Source organism: Doryrhamphus excisus, chromosome 12 (genome assembly GCF_030265055.1).
Source record: "Doryrhamphus excisus isolate RoL2022-K1 chromosome 12, RoL_Dexc_1.0, whole genome shotgun sequence".
NCBI classification, from domain to species: domain Eukaryota; kingdom Metazoa; phylum Chordata; class Actinopteri; order Syngnathiformes; family Syngnathidae; genus Doryrhamphus; species Doryrhamphus excisus.
In genome coordinates this window covers 11,122,525-11,147,154 of record NC_080477.1, presented here as the reverse complement: position 1 = coordinate 11,147,154, position 24,630 = coordinate 11,122,525, and the positions used below count along the sequence as shown (strand labels likewise).

General features: G+C 39.8%; 1 protein-coding gene across 1 annotated transcript in view; it reads right to left on the bottom strand.

Moving 5' to 3' along the window:
* Positions 1 to 2,794: 2,794 nt before the first annotated feature.
* rras2 (RAS related 2) overlaps positions 2,795 to 24,630 on the bottom strand; it is a 29,578-nt gene continuing 7,742 nt past the window's right edge. Inside the window, exons 2-6 of the mRNA XM_058089049.1 lie at positions 10,237 to 10,324; positions 10,007 to 10,109; positions 7,429 to 7,537; positions 5,742 to 5,860; positions 2,795 to 4,414 (exon numbers count right to left, since the gene is read on the bottom strand). Coding sequence (XP_057945032.1) covers positions 4,327 to 4,414; positions 5,742 to 5,860; positions 7,429 to 7,537; positions 10,007 to 10,109; positions 10,237 to 10,324 — 507 coding nt within the window. The 3' untranslated portion in view covers positions 2,795 to 4,326. The remainder of the gene's footprint in view (positions 4,415 to 5,741; positions 5,861 to 7,428; positions 7,538 to 10,006; positions 10,110 to 10,236; positions 10,325 to 24,630) is intronic.

The window sequence follows — 24,630 nt, the reverse complement described above, 5'->3', positions numbered from 1 at the left end:
TGTAACAGGTAGGTAAAAGACCAGAAAGCTAACAAATAACAAAAGATAAACATGTGGAGAACAAGGAACAATCTGGCAATGAGGAAATTCCACAGCCATGCTTAAGAAGGCAGGTGAGTAATTTGCAGCAGGTGTGCCGGTGGCTCCACCTCTGCTGGGCCAGCATTCCACTGTAAAAGATGGCAGAGCAACACAGTACATGGAACTGATCTACAACTGATGGGTCAGAAGACTTTATACTCTCTGATCTCTTGGTCAGTATGGTGACTCGTGGCTGTCATTGCTTTTCTGGGTTATTTTGGCGCCAACTTATGTATATAATAACCACCAAGCAAATGAACAATATTGGCTTGTAATAAGAGCACTGATGAGTTTGGAATGCCAACCTGTATTTCACGTCTTTTAGTGACATAAGAGTGACATAAACTTCACTCTTCCACCAGATGTCGCTAATGCTACTTTTCACTGAAGCATCAAAAGCTCTGAATCTGTTCCAGTACAATTTGAAGGAAAGCCTCAAGGCTTCATGAAGCTTCACCCACCCATCTCTAAGTGCACTGACACAGAAGAAGACTTTTAAAATCTTGTTGTACTTTGTACAGTGACAATGAAGGTATTCTATTATATTGTTATCCTGCTAAGAAGAGAATCAGCTTCGTAGTACAGCATATCTAGAGTTAATTCTTAAACTTATCCTGGATTCGAAGAAATCAAAAACTAGGATTTGGAAATTCAGGAGAAATTACTAAGCTGAGGTCACATGGTGGATGAGTGGTTAGCATGTGGGTTTTCTCCGGGTACTCCGGTTTCCTCCCACATTCCAAAAACATGCTAGGTTAATTGGCAACTCCAAATTGTCCATAGGTATGAATGTGAGTGTGAATGGCTGTTTGTCTATATGTGTCCTGTGATTGGCTGGCAACCAGTCCAGTATGTACTCCGCCTCTCGCCTGAAGACAGCTGGGATAGGCTCCAGCATACAACCCCAATGAGGATAAACGGTATCGAAAATGGATGGATGAATAAGTTGAGCTCAACCAATCTAACACAAGAACGTAGGCTTAATTGGTTGTACAAAGCCCAAGCCAAGATGAGTGGACATTGATTAATCAAGCCAGTTGAAACCAATTCCGGATCAGTGCGTGTACCGGCCTTCGTTAAATAGAGTTCGCCTATCAATCACCATGGCAACGAAAGCGGCATATTCCCCGCCCCCAACAGAAGCCGAAATCCACACAGAGGCTTACCAGGAGGCAAAAGAGCAAGTAAAAAGGAAAGGCAATACAACTACAGTTATAAAACAAAGAGAGAAAGCGTGGCAAAGTATTACAGACGATCTACAATACTTTGTGTCTAAATACTGGAGTGCACAAATACACACTTGCTAATAGTTAGTTAGCTAGTTATGTTCGTTGCTTGTTTAACAAATGAAGAATGTTATGACATTAGCATATCACCATTACTCGCTCGTAGCTTCAACAGCCTGTAAACTTCCGCTTTCCCCTCGAGCGCCAGGGTTTCTGGGTAATGTAGTACTTATCCGCAACCAACACACCACATCTGTGATTATGAATCCGTTGAAATTGTAGCTGAAATGGACTGCAAATGTGCGTAAAATTGTGTAAATATAACTCCATTACTTGTACTACAACTCTTTTATTTTGTAGCTGTGTTTTGTATTTATATGGGATGTGTATTTCATATATAGTACCTTTATGTGTAAATTATCTAATAAATTATCTGATTGTGACATCATCTAAATCCTTTTATGTACAATGATTGTAAAGAATGATGACAAATGTTGAAATAATGAGAGTGGGTGTAGTTGAATGTGATAACAATATGTAATAGGCAGTGGATTATTTATTGGTTTCCATTTATGGTGACTACTGATTGAAATAAGGGACATGAAATAAATCCTGGACCCTCGGCCTGGTCTGGAGCAGGCTAACACCACAGAATAAATCTTCTTGGAAATTTATGTCAGGAACATATTCCACTATCCCACTTTTATGCAACTGGATCAGGGATAAATTGAGCTAGGATTACTAAAATATCCCCGCTTGATACCTTATCCTATTTGTGAAATAGGCCCCCGATATATTATATTCATGATCTTCATGATATAGACCCTTGTTATTTTTTTCCAGTTTGCTGCACCCCTATCTCTCCACCAATCAGGTGCCTCCCTCTCATTGACCTTTTCTTTAAATCTGTATTTGCTCTGGTACTCTTCAGTTCTATTGCAAGTTGCCTTCACGTTATATTGTTATGCTTATTTATGCCTTTAAAATAAAGCCTTTTATCTTTTAACTGCCCAGATTTGAGCATTGTTTTCTGTTTTATCACACCAAAATACAGACATAATCATATGGATATTCTTTATAGGTTGTTTATTGTTTATGCTGCATTCCTGCTCAATACTTTTAAGAGCATTTGTCCAGACCTAGTGACAAAGCGTGTATGAGTATGCACATTATGCTAATTGTATGCTGTTGCCATGACTATGTTATGTAAGACATCCATTTTCAATGCTGGGCCTTTTTTTTGGTACCTTCAGCATTGTAGATTGTAACCTCAATTGCCCCGAAGTGGAATTTATACATGTTGACCGTGCCATATTGTGTTTCAAATCGTCACGAAAATAACAGAGGAATCTAATATTTATGTATGTTGCCTGGTTTAATGCATAACCTGAATACTGATGGGATTCCTGTGATACCTCAGCTATACATTAAATTGACAGAATGTTTGATGTTTATGTACCCTATTTTAATAATGACGGATAAACCCATCTGGCTCAATGACAGATTTTATTTCAGCACCAAAAAAAGCTCAACACAGGCCAAAAGACATTGCTATGGAAGAAGAAAAGAAAAATCAATATGATAGTGATGTACATTAGCATTAAGATACTGGGAATGGGTATAGAATTGTCAATTTTGTAGATTATTAAAACTCCAATGTGTGTCAATGCTAAAAACCTTTTCCGACCTGACTTGACATTTTAAGCCACAAAAGCATCACATCATTGAGAATCCAATTTTGCTCAGACTGGGGCAAAATTATCTTAAAACAACCAAGATAATTAAATAGTCCTCTTTACATATATTCACTTATAAACATATAAAAAAATACTTGCCAGCTAGTTTGATAAGAAAATAACGTATAAAAGTAGAGTAGAAACATTTAATCAAGACCGTTTACTACCATTGTGTGATTTTCTTGTTCTTTAAGATGATATGAAAGACAGATTACAGTAGCGAGAATGCAGAGAGCAATTTGCTGTGTATGTGTGTTACTGATCATGACGACTGAGGTGGCAGGTCCATTGTGTGCATGAGCCCCTCCTAAAATCACATGTATATAGTAATACAGTGGGCATTTTACTACTTAAAAATCAAGATGAAAATGTTATTTAAGTATACACAATACATGAACCACTTCCATTGATTTGGTTACTGGAGCGACTCAAACTAAACGGATCAGTTTTTTTTTTCAGTTTGATACCAGGTTACTTTGCGCAGACTTTAAAAACAATACATGATTCTGACTGGACCGCCGACATCAAAGAAGAAATATCGACGGTAATACTGTATATGAATCTGACAATCTATAAGACAGCACACTGCAGACATTCTGTATTTGGCAATTAAGATGGAAGCAGAAGCCACAAAAAAACCCCATAAAGAATCTAAAAGTTCTATCATTGTAGCTTTAAGGGCTTGTCTAAGCATTATTTTTATATACATCATTATATATCACTTTCATATATGCAAAACCAACCTCAATAGTCAACCTTAATAGTCATTAGAAATACACTTTAAAAATCACAACAAAATGTCACATATGTACAGTAGCAGATTAGCACATGGGAGAAAAGATGGCACAACATACACAAAGCTTCATAAGATAAATCTCTCTGTTGCACTTGGTAACATTCGGGACACTTTTTTTGTGTGTTTGTTTCATTCAATCTCGGCAGCAAGTACAAATCACTACAAGGCAAGAGAAGTCCTCCGGAGTACAAAACATGAATTGGTCAGGCTGATTTAAAAGGCAATGTTACGTGTTGGGACTTTCTCGTGTGAAAAGGACTATGGCTGAAGGTAGAGTGGTGTTCAAATTTTGGCATTGTCAGTTATCCATAGTGATGTCCTGGGAACAGCCACCCCTGGTCCGAGTACCCCAGGGGTGGAGCTGTCTGGAGTCATGCACATGTGGAGAAGGCAGCGGTCAGTCATCCACATCGGGATGCGATGTCAGGCAGAGTGGGCGGGGCAACAGACAGAGAGCAGCTGCATGAGTTACAGTGATAAGGCCGACTCAGACGATCACGCAATGGCAGCCGCTCTTGTCCTTCTCTTTTCTTGTCGGCTCTGGCGACGGTGGACATTCCTGCTCTTGGAACTTTCTGGGTGTTTGGAGAGAGGAAAGTAAAAGGAGACTGAATTCTCTGAAATTAAGACTCAACCAAACAACTCTGAGGTTGGACTAAAGTATCCACTGGGCCGGCGCCACTTGGTGGCAATGTAATTTGCTGTGGTGCCAAGTGTCGCCAATAAGGTGCCTAGTGGCGTGCAGTGGCTCAAACTGCCTCCCAACTGGCTCGTAATGGCGGGAAAAATTGAGTTTGGCGGCAAGAAAATTTCATAATGTTTAAAATCGTCGTCGCGCCACTTGCATCAAACAATCGGCGCAAGGTGTCCACCAAGTGGAATCAAATGTCGCAAACAATCCACCTTTTGGGATCCACTGGAATGTAATGGCACGTGCCAAGTTGCGGCAATGATGCTAGGAGTCGACTGGGCCGGCGGCAGTTGGTGTCAGTTCGCGCAAAAGATTATGTGATTGGCGTGTAGTGGCGCGTAGTGGCGCATAGTGGCGCGTAGCGTCCACTGGGCCGGCGGCAGTTGGCGCCAGTTCGCACCAATGCAATTTGCTGTGGTGCCAAGTGTCGCCAATAGGGTGCCTAGTGGCATGCAGTGCCTCAAACTGCCTCCCAACTGGCTCATAGTGGCCCGTAATGGCGGCAAAAATTGAGTTTGGCGGCAAGAAAATTTCAAATCAAACAATCGGCGCAAGGTGTCCACCAAGTGGAATCAAATGGCGCAAACAATCCGCCTACTGAGATCCACTGGAATGTAATGGCACGTGCCAAGTTGCGCCAATGAGTGGAATCAAATGTTGCAAACAATCCGCCGATTGGAATCCACTGGAATGTAATGGCACGTGCCAAGTTGCGCCAATGATGCTAGGAGTCCACTGGGCCGGCGCCAGTTGGTGCCAGTTTGCGCCAAAGATTATGTGATTGGCGCGTAGTGGGTGCATAGTGGCTAACCGTGGCGCCGAATTAATGGTGAGCCACTACGCGCCAATGAAATAATCTTTGGCACGAACTGGTTTACTGTTGGCATCACACAAAGCACAAGATCGCCTTATTTGTCTCCCTCAATTTAAATTTTGCCACGATTCTTGTGACAAACCTAGTCATATAGACAAAACATATTCATATTGAAACAAATTATGTTTTTGACATTATGACTTATGTTTTTAAGGCATGCATACAACGCATTCAAAGACATTGATCATATACTATACTATTCTACAGTAGTCACTAGGTGCCAGTAATTATTACTGTAATGTTCGGTGAGAAACACAAATGTCAGACTTGACCGTCTGATCAATGTGCTTTTTTTTTGCAGATTTGAATGATGAAACTATGATAATAAGCCACCTACCTGATTACTCTAACTAGTTCATGAAAAGCCTGGTCGACGTTCATACGGATTTTGGCTGAAGCCTCCATGTATGTAACCTTCAATTGTCTGGCCAGCTGCTGGCCCTCCTCTTGGGTTACCTGAGGGGACAGGCAGTGGTTAACACACACACACACACACACACACACACATCTACTAACTGGATTTGTTTTCAGTATTATTAAACAGACCATGGATTGATGATACTGCTGTCTTTCACAATGTTTGTACTGTAGAATAGTGTCATAAAGTTATACAGAACTCAGTTCTGTATAACTCACAGCATGCAGTTCCTGACTAACACTTGAAGAAGAACTCAGCACTATTTATCATTTTATTAAATATATTTATTGCTAGTTATTACCATCCTTTTTCGGTGGTTGTATATAGATATCATTACATTACAAAAAAATATTTTGTTATTTCAAGCAAAAAGTCCACACATTTTGCCCTGGTGTTTGTAAATGATAAATATGAATACTTTCAATGTATTTCTATTACTTTTTGAACAAATATACCTTTGCTTATAAATTGCACTACAACAGAGGTGTCCAAACTGTCCAAACTGCCCCGCAACTGTTTTTGATTGGCCCATGGTAAATTCAGAATTCACAAGTCATTTTACAAGAAAAACCTGAACATATTAAGAGCAAAGAGTTGTTATCAAGGGGAAAAATAGCGCCGTTTTAGTGATGTGAAGTGGGACTATTATAAAACGATGTTATGAAATGTAAAAAATCACAACATTAAGAAAAACAAAACAGAATAAAGCTGTGATTTTTGAAAAAAAAAATATTTTAGAAGAATACAGTCAAAATATAATGGAAATAAAGTCATAATTGGCTGCACGGTGAGACAAGTGGTTAGAGCGCAGGCCACGCAGCTGGGAGACCTGGGTTCGATTCCCTGCTCTGGGTGGAGTTTGCATGTTCTCCCCGTGCATGTGTGGGTTTTCTCCGGGTACTCCGGTTTCCTCACACATTCCAAAAACATGCTAGGTTAATTGGCGACTCCAAATTGTCCATAGGTATGAATGTGAGTGTGAATGGTTGTTTGTCTATATGTGCCCTGTGATTGGCTGGCGACCAGTCCAGGGTGTACCCTGCCTCTCGCCTGAAGATAGCTGGGATAGGCTCCAGCATACCCATGACCCTCGTGAGGATAAGTGGTATAGAAAATGAATGGATGGATGTTTATAAAGAAAGGTGAAATATTTGGGAAATTAAATAATAAAAAAACATGGGGAAAAAGAGCAAAAACAATAATTTGCTTTTTTTCCTTATATAACTTTACAAAATATTTACAAAATATCAGTGGTCCTTACATCACTTCTTTAGGCACCCAGGCTTTACAACCTGAAACTCCACATTATTGCAGCACAGAGGCCTACTAAAAGCCAGCTGTCTGTTGGCCATGAGGGGGCGCTGTGGGTTCACATGGCAGCTGTATACCAACACCCAGAAAATTCATGATTTCAGCACACTTTTCTCTTCATCCATCCTCTTCTCCTGACATCACCATTTTTACAGCTGCTCTTTTATGCTCACATCCTGTACTTGAGCAGCGAGCTGCAGTCCCGCCACTGGCTTGCATCTTGAATGAATGCTGCTAATTGGTTCACATTATCTCATCAGATGATCACACAGTACACATGTTCTGCTGGACTTACTTGTCTCTGTAGTTCCAGATCTGCTTTGTTTCCTACAAGAATCATGGGGAATTCATCTCTGTCTTTGACTCGCAGGATTTGCCTTTGGAATTTGTAGATTTCTTCAAAGCTGTGGAATGCACAACATGGTGTTACGAGACATACAGATCACATCATTCTTTTGGAATGACACGCACAGATGCATTAAAATATGCACATATGCACATGCTTGGAAAAACCGCTAAGGAAATCCACCCACACAGCCATCAGCCAGGAGCTGGGGGCACCAAGGCCGCGAGTCTGACTGCGGAGCTTGAAAATGTCAGCTAACAAGGAAAGATTTCAACACAATATTACAAATACATTACATTTGTCCATCTGTTGCTCTGTTCTAAAGTCCGACTCGACCCATTTGAACTTACTGTAAATGCCATTGTTGAATAGTAAATAATAATGTCAGCCTGAATTTTAAAAAGAATGTGGCCACAAAACCAAGATGGCATTCCAGACCCAAGACCACAGACAAGTTGGAGAGCATCTAGTAAATCTGGAAAGACTTGACTAGTATAAATGGAGTAAGTAAAGAAAGAGTGTTTACAACATCAACATTTAGGAAGAGAGCTGTGGGTGAGGGTTGAGGAATTCAGCTTAGTGCACTGCACAGCTGGTTAGGCACACAAAGACAAGGAGGAAGTGGAGACAAGACAAGAATACTACACCTGTGTGGCTTTATGAAGTAGGTGATTGAAACTGTCAACATCTTCATAATATTATTGCCTACATCCAAAGGGTGGCTCATATAGATAGAGCTACCCTAAATGCTCCAAATAACATCTCCTATAGCAACCGCCACATGATTGCAGTAGCTGCATATTGAAAATGTGTCATGAGTGGTCAGTGTCCAGCAGCTTTATCTACCTCTACATGCGCTTGCAAATGTTGATTACGAAATTCATGTGCGTTACACTTGTCAAAACGGTTGTTTACAATGAACTGATGACCTATATTAGTAATGCTGGCTGTACAGTACCAACAGTAGCTCTGTTGCTGCTGTGTTGTGTTGATAGACATTTACCCTTGCCACTTTCTCACGTGCTCCAAATCAGCATCAAAGTTACAAAATTCAATTGTCATATATTCAAATTTCAGAAACAACTCTCCAATTATTGCTTGCTGTCAAATCAATGCCCCATCCTCATTTCATTCATTCATTCATTCATTAATTTTCTGCCAGCTTATCCTCGCGGTCGCGGGGTCGCAGGGGTGCTGGAGCCTATCCCAGCTGTCTTCAGGGCGAGAGGCGGGGTACACCCTGGACTGGTCACCAGTCAATCACAGGGCACATATAGACAAGGGAAAACCGGAGTACCTGGAGAAAATCCATGCATGCACAGGGAGAACATGCAAACTCCCAGGGGGGAATTGAACTCGGGCCTCCTAGCTGTGAGGCCTGCGTGCTAACCACTCGGCTCACCGTGCAGCCACTAGGCCAGGTGTTAATAAAGCATTATCAAGCTATTGAGCTAATTAGTTAACCTCCAATTTAGTTATTCTAAACTTAAGAAAGGTTTCAAATTGCGTGGAAGAGAGACAATATAAGAAGCCAAAAATGTACCACTTCCTCATGGAATGGGAGGAGAACTTCTTTTCACTCTACTCTGTTGGTGTTAATCTAATGTAATGTTCTGTAATGTGTCCCAAAAATATGTCTAATAGGCCATAGTCAACCATTAAACAGCGACCATTTATTAATGATTTGTATTATTATTGTTGTTTTTAAATGCAATAGATGAAGGGGGCAATGTTCAAACTGTAGCTAGGAACGACTGCACCTGCTTTCTTTCCCTTACTCGCATACATCCATCTATTTTCTATTTTTTACCTCAACGGTATACCTCACTAGGGTCGTGGGTATGCTGTCTTCGGGCGAAGGCGGGGTACACCCTGGACTGGTCACCAGCCAATCACAGGGCACATATAGACAAACAACCATTCACACTCACATTCATACCTATGGACAATTTGGAGTCGCCAATTAACCTAGCATGTTTTTGGAATGTGAGAGGAAACCGGAGTACCGTGAGAAAACCCACGCACACAAACTCCACACAGAGATCAGGGAATCGAACCCGAGTCTAACCATTCGGACACCATGCAGCCTACTTGCATACAGTGCTATGCAAAAGACAAGGTCAAAATAATATTTGTTTTAGCATATTTGTTGTTTTATCTCATCACATTGTAAAAGTGTACCTCACAGTTTCTGTGACTACAATTTTTGCTCGCTTATGTTAACGCCTCATTGTCGCGAGGACTACATTTGATTTATTCACATGGCAAACATGGCACATGTTCTTACCAGCCACACTAACAGCTTGAATGTAGTTGTCAATATATTTAACTCAAAACTAAAGAAAAAGCACACAATGGTAAGAGGCTCCAAAAACAAGATTTATGGTTTGGTTAGAGTGCAAGGCAAAGAGCGCTAGTAAGAGGCTGTAACTGTGAAGAGAAAACAGAGATGTGTGTGTGCACAGAGAAAACAAGAAGAAAATCAGAGGTGCGCGTACAGTCGTCCATGATGAGAACTGTCACTCACCTTCCTCTGTCAGTGACTGAAAAGACGAGCAGGAAGCCCTCCCCTGTCCTCATGTATTGTTCTCTCATGGCTCCGAACTCTTCCTGCCCAGCCGTGTCTAGAACTACACAACGTGCACACACACACACACACACACACACACATACATCAACACCATATCTTGAAGCCTAATAGAGTCAACTCTAAGCATGGTGTGCATTAAATGTGTTTATTTCAAAACATGCACTTACTGTCCAGCCTGGCTGCCCTTTCGTCAATCACACACTGCTTGGTGTAGGAGTCCTCGATCGTGGGATCATAGTCGGTGACAAAGTAGGACTGTTGGTCAATGAACAAAAATTTGCCATTTTAGAGATTCTGTGTGTATACATCAAGTATATAACAGATAAACAGCCATGTCATACTTCCTGTTTATACTTCAAACACAGCTGTGACCTCTACTATTACCTTTACCTTAGTATATTGCAGGTAAACAGAGCATTCTATCACGCAGACACCATTGCCACCCTCGTACTTTATTTTAGGGCCCATCCAGTCCCCTCCATGACCCAAAACTGGAAGGGTGGGGCCAGAGGGCAGGGAGTTAGTAGGAGGAGGAGGAGTAGTCGCACATTTTTGAGATTTTTGTCATGTTTGGTAGTTCTCACTCTCCTCAGGGGCTTGTTAAGTGGTGACAGCTGAAGGAGGGCTCAGCGAATGTCAAAACAACTACTGAATGATCTCAAAAACATCAAGACTCCATTCGTGTTCTGGTGTGAAACAAAATTGAAGATTTACAGGCAATGTTTTGTCCCATATGGCCCACATTCACTGTACTGTTTTGATGCAAAATTTGGCAGTGTAGAATCAAGATGTTCTTAACACCCTGTTGACCAAACAAGTCACCTTGTAGGTGCTGTCTGCCTTGGTTGGGTGGAGAATGGTAACTTTCTTCAGGTTTTGATATTGCATGCCACGCCCCATTTAACACACACACACACGTCCATTAATTATGTTTGTTGTCAGCTAATGATAGCGGTTTGGCAAAGTTTAGCTGACAACCTTAGCTTTCATTGAATATAGTAAAGATTTGGGCATCATACCCTGCAGTGTGAATGTGGTGAATGAGTCCAAATTGTCAAACGCTTCTCTGCGACCGTTTGTGTCACTGCAAGTGCAACGAACAAGTATGCAGATACTATATGAGACAGCAACGAATGAAAGCAATGAACGGCAACCCTTTTCTTCGCACTGAACGGAAACTTCAAATTAGGGGTGCAACGATTATTCAAATAATTTCAGTACTTTGATTACAAAATATTAGATTTTTTAAAAAATAGAAATAGAATTTAAATAGAATTAAAAATAATTGCTTATGTCAACAACGTAACCAAAGTTACTTGTTTGTTAGTTTTTTTCTTGTAAATATATTATTCCTCGTTAACCAAGCAAAAATATGTTTTTTCTTGAATTAGGGGTGCAACAATTATTCAAATAATTTGAGTACTTTGATTACAAAATATTAGATTTTTTTTAAAATAGAAATAGAATTTAAATAGAATTAAAAAGAATCGCTTATGTCAACAACGTAACCAAAGTTACTTGTTTGTTAGTTTTTTCTTGTAAATGTATTATTCCTCGTTAACCAAGCAAAAATATGTTTTTTCTCGATTAATCAAAAAACATTTCATTGGAATACTCGATTACTGAAATATTTGATAGCTGCAGCCCTACTTCAAATTGTGACTGTTTTTTTAATGCTATTTTATTTTTTTTATATGCTAGTCGGTGATGTTCTTACATACATTTTTGATTTAAAAAGTGTTATTTGGAGCCAAAGATGGTCAGCATCTTTAGCTTTTGATAAGAAAAACACCAATGAGTTAATCCAATTGCAAACTATTTGTAGAGCCACTGATAATAATTTCAATATATTATATACCAGGTGGTTTAATAGTTTGTATTTGTAATGTAATTAATTAATAATGTAATTTATGTGTAAAATGTCATTGTGAAAATGATGAAAAATAGTAATAATTTCCTCGCCATTGCTTTTGTTAAACAATAAAATGATATTCAAATTGAATACACTAACACAACCCTTTATAAAAGGTGCACCCGTCTACGAGATTCAGTACAACCACTTTATTGAAAAGCAGAACTATAATTTTTCATCACAACAAACTGGGAAATAACATGACATATGTGTCTCAAAGTCTCTCAGATCTTTAAAATACATTTGAATATTGTGTTCTGGGAAGATCAAACCGCATAGTAATTTACTCATGTTTGTAAGTTGAGGAAAACAACAGTTTTGTTCTATGATTAGCTATGGGTACTCTAATTTGATATTGTCGCACTGCATAGGCAAAATACACACATTCACCGAAGAAAAAAATGGTCTCTCTCGCTCGCTCTCTCCCTTTTATAAATAGTGTTTTCCTCCTGCATACAAACTCCTTGCTCCTTGCCTGCAGTTGTATTGTTGCAGGAGAAGCAGGTAATCTCTCCCCCTCACTCTCCTGTCATCATGCAGCATGCATGTACAGAGGCCTAAGTCGAATCCACTCACCAACCCTTCAATAATTCATCAGTATTACTGTGTGTCTAACACCACACTCCCCGTGTGGCTTCAAACGACCAGACAGCAACTGAATGTGAGACAGCAAGACAGAGGAAAGAAAAAGGACACTGGTGTTTTTTTACTCTCTTCCCATCGACCATCTAATTCCTTATTTTTTATTCAGCAGTATGGAGCACAGCTTTCCTCTAGCCTAAACCGTTAAAAAGTTTGGACATTGAGTAGATGCAACATGACTCAGGAGAGCTACCAAACATTGCTGAGTAATGGAAGGCTGAGTCATGTCCAGTAATACGTATCACCTATGATACCTTCGAAGATGACCAGATCAGGAGCAGCCAAGTCGTATCGAACATGAGTCATGTTGGGCCACCCCTTCAAATCAAATCAAATCAACTTTATTTGTATAGCACTTTTTCTGCAAAGACAACACAAAGTGCTTTACAGAATTAAAAACAATTACCACAATTAAAAGGAAAAACAAAGAAACAAAAGAAAGCCCCTCCCTCCCACCCTCCACAGTAGACACACACACACACACACACACACATACACAATCACACACAATCACACACAATCACACACAGTAGGGAGGCATGGCATGGCACTGAGGATCAAGGAAACGCCACCTTTGGGGCCGTCCACACTGGGAGGAGCCGCAGTCCGTGCCATCGGGGGACCAGCACCCGACAGACGGGCGGACCCCCACATTAAAGGGAGGAACCCCCAGCCGGCCGGGTCGAAGGGACCCAAGGATGGCACCCCCTCAGCAGACCCGACACAGCCCTCAGTGTGGAGGACCCCCCCTGAGGAAATACTGGAGTTAAAAGCTAAAGACCTTCCCATCGTGGCCTCTGCAACAACGACAGTAATGACTTGACTTTGTCAATGTTTTGTGTGGTGTCTTACTTTGCTAACTTATGAATCCATTCACTGTCTATATCACTGATCCTGATCCTGGGTCATGTGAAAGCTGGAGTCTAACCCAGCTACACCCCTGGATTGATCAGATGTCAACTGCATGTTAAAATGCAACAATGCCATATGGTCTAAATGCCAATTATTAAGTGCCTATGAAAATAAAACCTCTAAGAAGTGTGCTCAATATCCTCCACTATTAATAATGGCACAAGGAGGATGACACATTCCAAGAATTGAAATTTCCATGGAAACAATACACAGCTCTCATTGGGACAAATCACAATCACATAATAGCTCATTTCTCCCCGTCTAACTAAATGACAAAAGAGCTTTGTAACGGTTTGAAGAGAGGAGGTTACATGCTGCTGCATATTGTATGTTGTGAAAAACGCTATCAAGTACTTTGAATCGATTTTGATTCATTTATCCATCTTCTACCTGTTATCCAATGCTACATAATTGTTTTGGGCCTATTACAGCTGACATCATAACTGTGGTGGACCACACCAGTTCATCCTTTGTAGATATGGGAACAACCAACGTGGTTTAAATGTCTTGTAGTTTACACATGCCTAGTAGGGCTGGAAAGGTATGAGATTCTGTCACATCCAGAATGGATGCATTCTACTGCAATAGCATTCTCTATGGTACACCATCCAAAACCCTCAACAGACTACAATATATTCAGAACTCCGCAGCCTGCCTCCTCACATCCACCCGCTCCCGTGAACACACCCTGTTCTTCAAAACTTTCACTGGGTTCCGGTCCCCAACATATTTTAAAGTCCTTTGCATTACCTTCAAAGTTCTGCACAATTTGACTCCTACATACCTCACAGACCTCCTTAGCACTTGGGAGTGTGACCAACCACAGTGGAGTGGGCGTGCCTGTAGGCGGGCCAAAGAAATCCAAAGAAATACAGCTGAATAGGTGCAGATTTTGGAAGATCTTGAAAGCTTTCTGTGCTGGTTATTGCGAGTAGCTGCTCTATAGGAGTATGCAACTCAATGTAAAAGGCCGAAAAATGAACATAATAGGTCCCCTTTAATAGTTATGGAGGTTGGATAGCCCTGCAGTATCATAAACCTATACTCTGCATTTATACTAGTTTTAAAAAATGACAGATTCATTCATTCATTTTCTTCCGCTTATCCTCACGAGGGTCGTGAGGATGCTGGAGCCTATCCCAGCTGTCTTCGGGGGAGAGAGGCAGGGTACACCCTGGACTGGTCGCCAGCCAATCACAGGGCACATATAGACAAACAACCATTCACACTCACATTCATACCTATGGACAATTTGGAGTCTCCAATTAACCTAGCATGTTTTTGGAATGTGGGAGGAAACCGGAGTACCCGGAGAAAACCCACGCATGCACGGGGAGAACATGCAAACTCCACACAGAGATGGCAGAGGATGGAATCAAACTCCGGTCTTCTAGCTGTGTGGCTTGCGCGCTAACCACTTTGTCGACGTGCAGCCTATAGGAAAGATATTAAAATAATTGTTTTATTCTGTTCATTTTATCATTTTTAACAAAAAATATATAACTATATATCACTTAAATTACCTTGTATTGATATTACTGTAAACATGCATTGAATGATATTCATAAATCGATATTGTGGGGAAACCTTCCCCTCAATGTCTAACTGGAGCAGAATGAACATTTACTCCAAAATACTTTCACTACTACACCACTTATACTTTGGAATGAAGTTTCCCTTAAGCAAGTCATTAGAGCAGTCTGACATGATCATAGGCATGTGCCCTCATGTCTACCAGGTTAATTCAAACAGAAGGTAATAATAATAATCTGTGATCAGTAGTGATGTTGAATTTAGATTTAGGCTTATTAAATAAAAACAGATGGAGTAAAGGTTCTTATGCAGCACAGTTTCGATATAGCTTGCAAGGTGGCAGCTTTTGCAGGAAGGAAACTCCACCTCTGTTGCAGGCCAAGTGTCGGTGATGTCACAGACAACATGTTCTGGGACCCCGCCTACCTTCCACAGTCCAAACCTGTCACTCAGTTCCCCTTTAGCATTCCAGCGCTCCACCCACCCACACCCACATACACACACAAACAAATGTTCGCTCAATACCAGGAGAACATTTAGGCCTCTTTTCACCATGAAAACAGGATTGATTTGTTGATGAAACATTAGGATGGATTTTGTAAACGATAGTATTGGTTAATTGATTGATTCATCTTATGATCAACACAATAACAGAGTCATGGTTGTCAATTTCGATGTCCTCAGATCACCAAATTCATGATCCAAACAGCTGCTCCTTGAAAACTGAACTGATGAATGGATTAACAATCAATCAAAATGGAATTAAATCAATAAAAAAAAAACCTTTATTATGCAAAGCTTTTGAGCCAAATGTTTACCATGACAATAACCGGAAAAAACAACTTTGCCAGTGTGACATTTAATAAATGAAGTCCATCGAATCTGCCAGCTCTGTTCGCTGGTCAGGTTTGTTTTTCCAGACTGCCACAGTCAAAACATGAAGCCATAAATCGTGTCTGTTAGAAGAGTTGGTTGCCAGCCTCAGGGAAAGCTAGACAGGGTGATATGTGTAGGCGTGTAATCAACATCATGCTTGCACTATGTACCCACTTCCTCTCCAGAAAAACAGCTTTACAGACACTAAATATAGATCCTTTTCCATCTCTGTCACTTATCCCGATTCCTGCTCGTCTGGTTTGTGTCGCTGGGATGACTGAATCAATCTAGAACCACTAACTCAATCCTCTGATTCAGCTACAATACAGATAAACCGCAGTTGTCATTTGCCATTAAAAAATAATGAAACAACACATTGACCTGTGAAGTCAACCTCCAACTGCATGTTGTCATAATATGAAATGATGCGGAGCAAAAACAAATACCCATGAAAAAATGATTAGTGTTAATTACTTGCTACAAATGTATTCATGTTCAATGTGAACCCACTGAGCCTGAACTGAAAATTACCACTTGCCAAGGATAAATGTAGCCTTGGAGGTCTTAAATTAGGTTCAGTTTATAAATGTACACTTACCCCCACCTCGTCATACCCCAAGACATATCACACTTCCCCCTTCCTAAAGTGGAACGTGCCAAGACATACTGCAACTGTGGGTCAGTAGTGAGCACTTAAAGATTTTATCTGATCTTGTCACCATCCTAAGGTCACAAGTCACTCAACTCCTATTCCTGCGAGTCCTTTATGGCACTTGTTTTTGTGTCTTGTGTGAACAATCATGAAAGCAAAAAGACACACATAAACATCGAGCTGTAGGTGTGAAAATGAGCTCAGAGTGGTTGTGCATTTTGCAAAAAATATTTGGTGTTCAAAGTTTCGGAGAAAACAGTCACTGTTATTTTCAAGCAGGTACATTTTTCTTATGAATGCTTTGAATATGGGTGTGTGTGAATTTCTAAATCATTTTGAATTTGATTGATTGATGTTTTATAACTGTATTATTGCTAATATGTGTTCAGTACTAAGTAATGTTAAAACAAAAGAAATCAAAAACGCAAAGTTGTGTGCCAAGTTATTAATAATAACACATCACACAATACAAATAAACACAGCAACTCAAAATTAGCCACAAAATCTGGAAAACTACAGTTATGCAACATGTTATAATGAAGATTATGGTTGGGCATACCAAACACACGGCCCGCGGGCCAAATTTGGCCCGCAGGACACTAGTTTGAGGCCCCCGCCTTGATATGAAAGTTTAATGTTAGTGCGGCCCGCGCAAGTTTGATATGGATGCTGTATGGTATCATGTACCCAGAAAAAATTATTACGTTTGATTAATGTTCATGTTAAAGGTTAAATAACTGTTAATAGTTATCCTCCCTATCCGTGTGGAAGTGGTAAGTTTTTGGCTATTTAAGTTTAAAGGAAATAACTTGAAGGCTACCGTTTAGGTCGCTAGCTCTCTAGTTTGCGAGTTAGCATGTGTCTCAAGACCCTGCAGTTGCGCAATATGTTGTAAATAAAAAGAGTATAAATGTGACTATAGTCATGTTTTGTCATGTCTACAGGGCTCTAATAATGCTTTGTTAATTGCTTTGTCCTCTGGTTCTTAGCATGTGGCCATTGTAAAAATTTAGTGGAATAGTCCTGTGTTGCAGTGTTGTGTAATGAAATGTCTTGTTATTTTTAATGCACAAGACTAGACACACACAAACTAAAAGCACGTCTAAAAACTCATGGTAGGGCTTAACAAGAAGAAACTGATGTTTGGGTTGGTCACCTGTCCAGACACAGTCTCAAGTTCTTGTTTTTTAATGCACAAGATTAGACACATGCAATCCATAAAATGATATGTAAATGTTACACTTGGGCTCAAAAAGTGGGCAAATAAATTGACAATAAAAGCACAAATACTGCAGATTTCAGAAAACAACAGATGGAATGATACAGCACTCTACAAGAAGCCTGTAAAATCTGTCTGTAAAATTAAATAATGAATAATAAAAAAATAAAAAAATTGTTACAACTATAATGATGAAAATGGTAATATTAATGATGATTATAATAATGGTGATAATAATAACAATAATGATGGTAATAATTATAAAGATTATACATACAAAGATTATATTACAATAATGATAATAGTGATAAAAATGATAATAATAATAATATTACAATGATAATAATAACAGGGGAAAACAAGACAGTGGCATGAACATGATTATATCTTGCAAAAACGGGTAGGCATTTATAAGCTTTTACTTCAGCCTACTCCTTTTTGGGAGGGGGGGGGGCTTGTGATCAGATAGTTGAATACAAATGTAAATAATGGAAAGTTATATTTTGATTGATGTAAGAAATGCACTGTAATGTTTCATATATTTGCCCAAATAAAATAAAATAAAAAAAATAATAGCACACATAAACACTGAAGTAATCACTGAAGGTTCTGAACGCCTGTTTCCATGCCAGTGTCACATTAAGCAAATGAATTCTGCCTGGACGAGTTCCATGGATGACGTCCACTTGAATGTCATGTTGTTCTTTTCAAGCCACAAACTAGTTGACATTGAAATGACTGCACCGCTCTTCTGGTTGCAACCAATTACCGTAGTGCACTACTTCCAGACACAATGAGCCCATCAATTAATCAGTTGGTTACCACCTACAGTCAGAGCATCAAACACCTGTTGGAAATATAATACTACGTATAATGTTAAATACTAAACAATAGGAGGTTCTGATTCTTTCATTTATATCTCTACATCTTACAGGTCTAAAGCTTCACACAATTTAATCGGGAATGTGTGTGAGCGGTATTGTTTTGCTGAGAGTGCTTGAAGTGGGAAGTTGCGGAAAAGAGGCGGAATGAAGGGTCTGAGGAGGATGGCGTCTCCACGCTACAAAGAAAGGGAGAGCAAGAGAAAAAGAAGGGGAGGGGATAGGCTTTAACTTCCGCTGGAAAGACCCACTTTTCCCATGAGCTCATACAAAATAGAAAGGTCACTTATTCAATGCACATGGAGAGAAAGGGGGCACACAATATGTCTGCTGGCTCAAAGAGCCACTGGGGACCATTTTGTGAAAAGGAGGGAGAATTAATAGTCCACACTGCTGGACTAAATGACGCTTTGATTGATCCTGTCATTTTGTGTTCAGATCAATGATCATAAGGCATGTTTTGTATGCTACGATTTACTGCTTTCAGTGAATGTTTACAGTAATGTCTTGATGCAATGTCTTGATGCAGAACTCAATGAACCCCAGCATGTAACATTGACAAGCACTCTTCCGTCTAATGTGCAGATCAATAATTGCTCGCTATATTGTCTTCCTTGTCCTTAGATGACAGCAAGCCAATGTTTGGCTCCACCAGACTAAAGCAAGGCCCGGTGCAGACATAGCATTACTATTCTCGCAAGTAACAATTGCGAAGAACACTAGTTTGTAACAAAATAAACAACATAAATAACTTAGGTTAGTGTGGGCAAATCAACCGCTCCTTTTCTGTGACGTTCTACTAAATTCCCCTCGCAGAAAACTATTTAGATCTTCCAGAATCTGCACCTATTCCAGCTGTATATCCTTTGATTTGTGCTTTCAGCCCAAACAGTCTGTTTTAATTTATTCCACCCACTCTGCTGTGATTGGTCACACGCACCACAGTATTTCCTAACTATGAACCATATAAGGAAGTCTGCACCTCTGTGACATCACAAAGAGACAGTTTTACCACGGCATTTAAAACCAAGCATTTTGAGCCATCCGAAATGTCTTTTAAGGCTCACTTCCAAATCCGCACACCTCATTTTCTGAAACTTTGGCATCTTTTAACACGAGAATACTACATTTATAGGTCATAAAAGTGGAAAAAGCATAACAAATATAAATTATTTTCAATATATTTGTAGGTGATTTATACAGTATCTGCAAGGCACTTTGTTGGACAGTAGTGGCATAATGTATTATCCAGGCCATGTAAAAGGAAAAGCACTCACAGGGAGAATAAAGAAGAGTATAAATGTCCCACCAAGCGAGCCAACCAGTGGTACAGCCAACCTCCTGGTCTTGCCTGACCCCTGGCATTAAGACTTCAATCGTGCAGCTAAATATCAGTGTGAGCTGGAATCTGAAGACTTTTGAACCCCCTCAAATACATTGAATCAAAGAAGTGACATTTAAAGGCCCTTTTCCTACTGGATCGCTAGTCTCAAAGCAGCCCTTTATATTAGTTACCACAAATAATGTCTTTATTTTTACAGAATTACAATTGAAGACTTATGTTAATACTTCAAAGGGTTACAGCAGACTGATTAAATAATGACACAAACAAACAAACAAACTTTTATCAATATTTCCTCTTAACATTTTACATGGGTTGATCTGATTGTAATTAATTTCTTGTTAACCTTGTACATGTGAAACTAGTACAGCAAGTAAGGTACTTACAACACATGCAGAGACAGACCTTGGCTGTAGTCGCTCCTCTCTTTAGAAGCATAACTACCGAATAGGTAGTGCTGTCATCATGAATTGTGCTGCACTTTGAATATTATCAGGATTATTATTATCGGGATTTGGGGTATGTGGCATGCTACCTCCAGAAGACAATCACTGGTCACCACATTAGATACACCTGCACAATTCAGTGAGATCCAATAATAGTATATATCCATCCCTTATCCTCACGAGGGTCGCCTATCCCAGCTGTATTCGGGCGAGAGGCAGGGTACACCCTGGACTGGTCACCAGCCAATCACAGGGCACATATACACAAACAACCATTCACACTCACATTCATACCTATGGACAATTCGGAGTCACTGATTAACCTAGCATGTTTTTGGAATGTGGGAGAAAACTGGAGTACCCGGAGAAAACCCACGCATGCACAGGGAGAACATGCAAACTCCACACAGAGATGATCAAGCGGAGAATCAAAACCAGGTCTTCCCGATCTCCTGACTGTGTGGCCAACACAATATCATATTATGTCATCTTTAACTGAAATTTGAGGGAAAATTGGAGTGCAGGAAATACATAATCCAGATAATCCAGAAGAACACCAGAGTGATGTCAACAGCACACAGAAGAGAATGAAGTCCATTGTACCTGACTAGTGCTGGCATGTTCCTGGCTAGTGTGATACCTTGCTAGTAAGCCAGCTGAGGTCTGCATTCCAGACAACTGAGAAGTCGGAAATGTAAGAACTCCAACTAACAAATGTGCAATAGACTGACATCCAAAATTAGAATTGCTACTACTGAAGTCTGCAAAAACGATGTTCTTCAACTTCACCAAAATGCAGTAGCCTGGATATACTAATAGAGACGTAAAGTCAATGCATGTCATAGTCATTCTAGTACAGTGTGAAAATCAACCATAAATATTAGGGTGCAAGGATTACAATTTCATACACCTTCAATGTTCTAATCTTATTTTGTTGAAAAACACTGAACAATACCTGCAACGCAATACAAACTTGTTGATTTAGCTGCAAATTAGGTAGGTCTCTCATACATAGGGTATATAAAGTACCCTCTGAGTACTTACCTGACTCTTTACACTACTTGTCGACGCAGTGACAGCTTATCCCTTAAAATTAGGAAAATAGGCGCAATCGGTCTTCTGATTGACCGGTGCATGCTGTATTGTATATATTGTTGGAATTATACTTTTTTTCTTATTTTAGAATAAGAATAACATTATAATGCAGGTTAGGCTCGACCATTAACTCCCCAACTCCATTTGCTGCCAAAGATGTATTTATCAGTTTTTTTCAACCTGACCGCTTGCTCCCAAAGACGCATTTTAGTTTTTTAGGGGTTTTTTTTGGCGTGAGAGACAAAAAGGAGTTAAAATACACTTGCACAATAGAAGACATTATGTTTCATACACTTGTAAAAACGGCCACAAGGTGGCAGAAATGCATTTTATAAAAGCTCGGCATGCATCTTTGGCTTGGAACAGAAGCTCTGCAGCAACCAGGAAGTGAAAAGGCTGGGAGCCATGTAACATTCAAGAGATTACGCATTAAAGGGAAATTGAATACATATACATACATATGCACCCGCTAGTAAACGTGTGCATATGCTCAGTTCATTTCCAAATGTGAAAATTGTAAATAGTCCATGGTATGTCTATATAGCCTAAGAACACAATATTCCGTGTGCCTTGAAAAATCTGTCAAAATAATAAAAAACGTCTGGGTTTGAATGAGTTAAATGTACCACTGTGATGGCCACCCAAATTGAGATGGTTTGGGATCCCTTGGAATCCATCCATTGGAAATCCATTGAAAATGCTCAAAAATGCATACTATCCCAAATACAAGTACCACTTGGTGGCAAAAGAGCTAAAAATTGTCTTCACTCCCTTAATTGTGAGCCATGCTTTTAAAGTTTGCCTTGAATACTCTGTGTTTGGACTTCTTAAAGCTCCAAGTTGACTGTTTCCTACTTCCAAAAAAGTCTCCCTCCATCTTTTTAAGGCAGAGGTGGGGAGACGTTTACGCCAACGTGGGGTGTTTCTGAAAAGTCAAACTAGCCTGAAATTGAGATGTCTAACATTTAATGCCACCATCAACGTGTCAGCATGATGGTTGTGTGTTGTGCATGCAAAGCAAGCCAGCTTCAGCCAGCATCATGAGCTGCCAGGCAAGAGGACAGAACTGTTCTGGTTATATATACCAGATAATATGCTAAACAGTTGTTTAGTTAACATGCACAGCCAATTGAAAGCATTACCTTGTGTTTGCCGGCACCAGCTGTTACTGAAGACACACAAATGTATACAGTTGCACCTTTTAGATCAGAACAACAGTCACGCGACAGCTGTTTAAGTGACTCAGGAAAACTCAAATATTTATGTTTGCAGGAGTTCGTTTTAGTGACGCTAACTCTGTTTATCTATCTGCAGGATGACAAAAGCTACAATGGAGAATTGACTAAAACATTTGTCTCTGTGTGATCTAAATGTGAATCAGTTGGGGAGCAAAAGTGCGCGTCGTCTTTGTCATCAGCACTTTTGGACAGTGAGTCATGCTGTACTGTCACCTGTTGAAAGGTTGGCTGCTTCCATGCCACACCTTCTCCCGCTGATGGACAGCAGGTGTCCCACAGTCCACATGGACACTTTCTACATGAGACACGCCAAATGTCCACCAGCTGTCTGGCAGCTAGCCCTGCACCAGGCGTTGCGACAAGCACAGATGCATTTTAAAAATGAACCATTCATGAGGAACTGATATAGTCACTGTTTCAATAGAATAAGAGCAGGCCTCAAGACCTCCTCAGATGTGACCCATACTAAAACCATGACATACAAAAAACAGACAAATTTGCTATAATCAGGAATTATAATTCTGTATAACATAGCACTGAAAAGCTACAAAACAAATACGTCCCCTGAAGGCAGATATAGAACAAGCTGGGATGCTTAGTAAGTGCTATCTTCTGGTAAAGGGATGACATCAACCAGAACATCATTGCTTTTCTGTCAATGAGGTCATCTTTGATCTTCTTGCATGAAAAAGGCCAATATTTCAGACATGATGGACTCAAAAGTAACAGTTGAAATATCCTGATTCTCTTACCTTGCTGTTAAAAAAAGAGGCTGTCCGTCATGAATGAGAAAAATCATGCCTGCTCCACTTTTCAGAGAAAAGGAGCTCAAACGGTCAAGTTTTTACGATCTCAAGAACAAAACCTTTCCTTAATGACATGATAAAAACTGGTAAAACAAGCATATTGGTTTTCATTGGCTTGAAATAAGATATGAAAATAAATGAGTAGCTCTTGGCCATTTTCATTTTGTAAAAGTCTCACAAGAAAAAACATTTGTGACCCCTAATATATAGTAGCCTATAGTAGTACATTTCAACATTTGCACTGCATGTATGTGATCGGTATTATCGGTGCAGGCCGATTTCACTCATGGAGCATAAAATCCTGATGGGAATATCCCTACTTTGCATACCATTTGCATACCTCTGAAAGATAAATTTCAAGATTTAACATTTAAATGTAGCATTTATACATTCATTCATTCATTCATTTTCTACTGCTTTTTCCTCACGAGGGTCGCGGGGGTGCTGGAGCCTATCCCAGGTGTCTTCGAGCGAGAGGCGGGGTACACCCTGGACTGGTTTCCAGCCAATCACAGGGCACATATAGACAAACAACCATTCACACTTACATTCATACCTATAGACAATTTGGAGTCGCCAATAAACCTAGCATGTTTTTGGAATGTGGGAGGAAACCGGAGTACCCGGAGAAAACCCACGCATGCACGGGGAGAACATATAAACTCCACACAGAGATGGCCGAGGGTGGAATTGAACCGTGGTCTCCTAGCTGTGAGGTTTGCATGCTAACCACTGCGCCGTGCCGCCTGCATTTATACATAACATTTATATTTAAATTGAAGATTTGTTCTAACCACGTATATTTAGATTTAAGATTTATTTTTAAAATTTAGATTTAAATTTATATTCATCAAACTTAAATCAAGCATTTTCTTTTAGCATTTTGTTACATTTTTAAAACCTTTAAAATGAACATAAAAAAAAACACAATTTAATTTATACATCAAATGTGAGGAAAATTAGTTAAATGTGAGAAATATTCATAATGTATCGCTAAAAAAATGTAT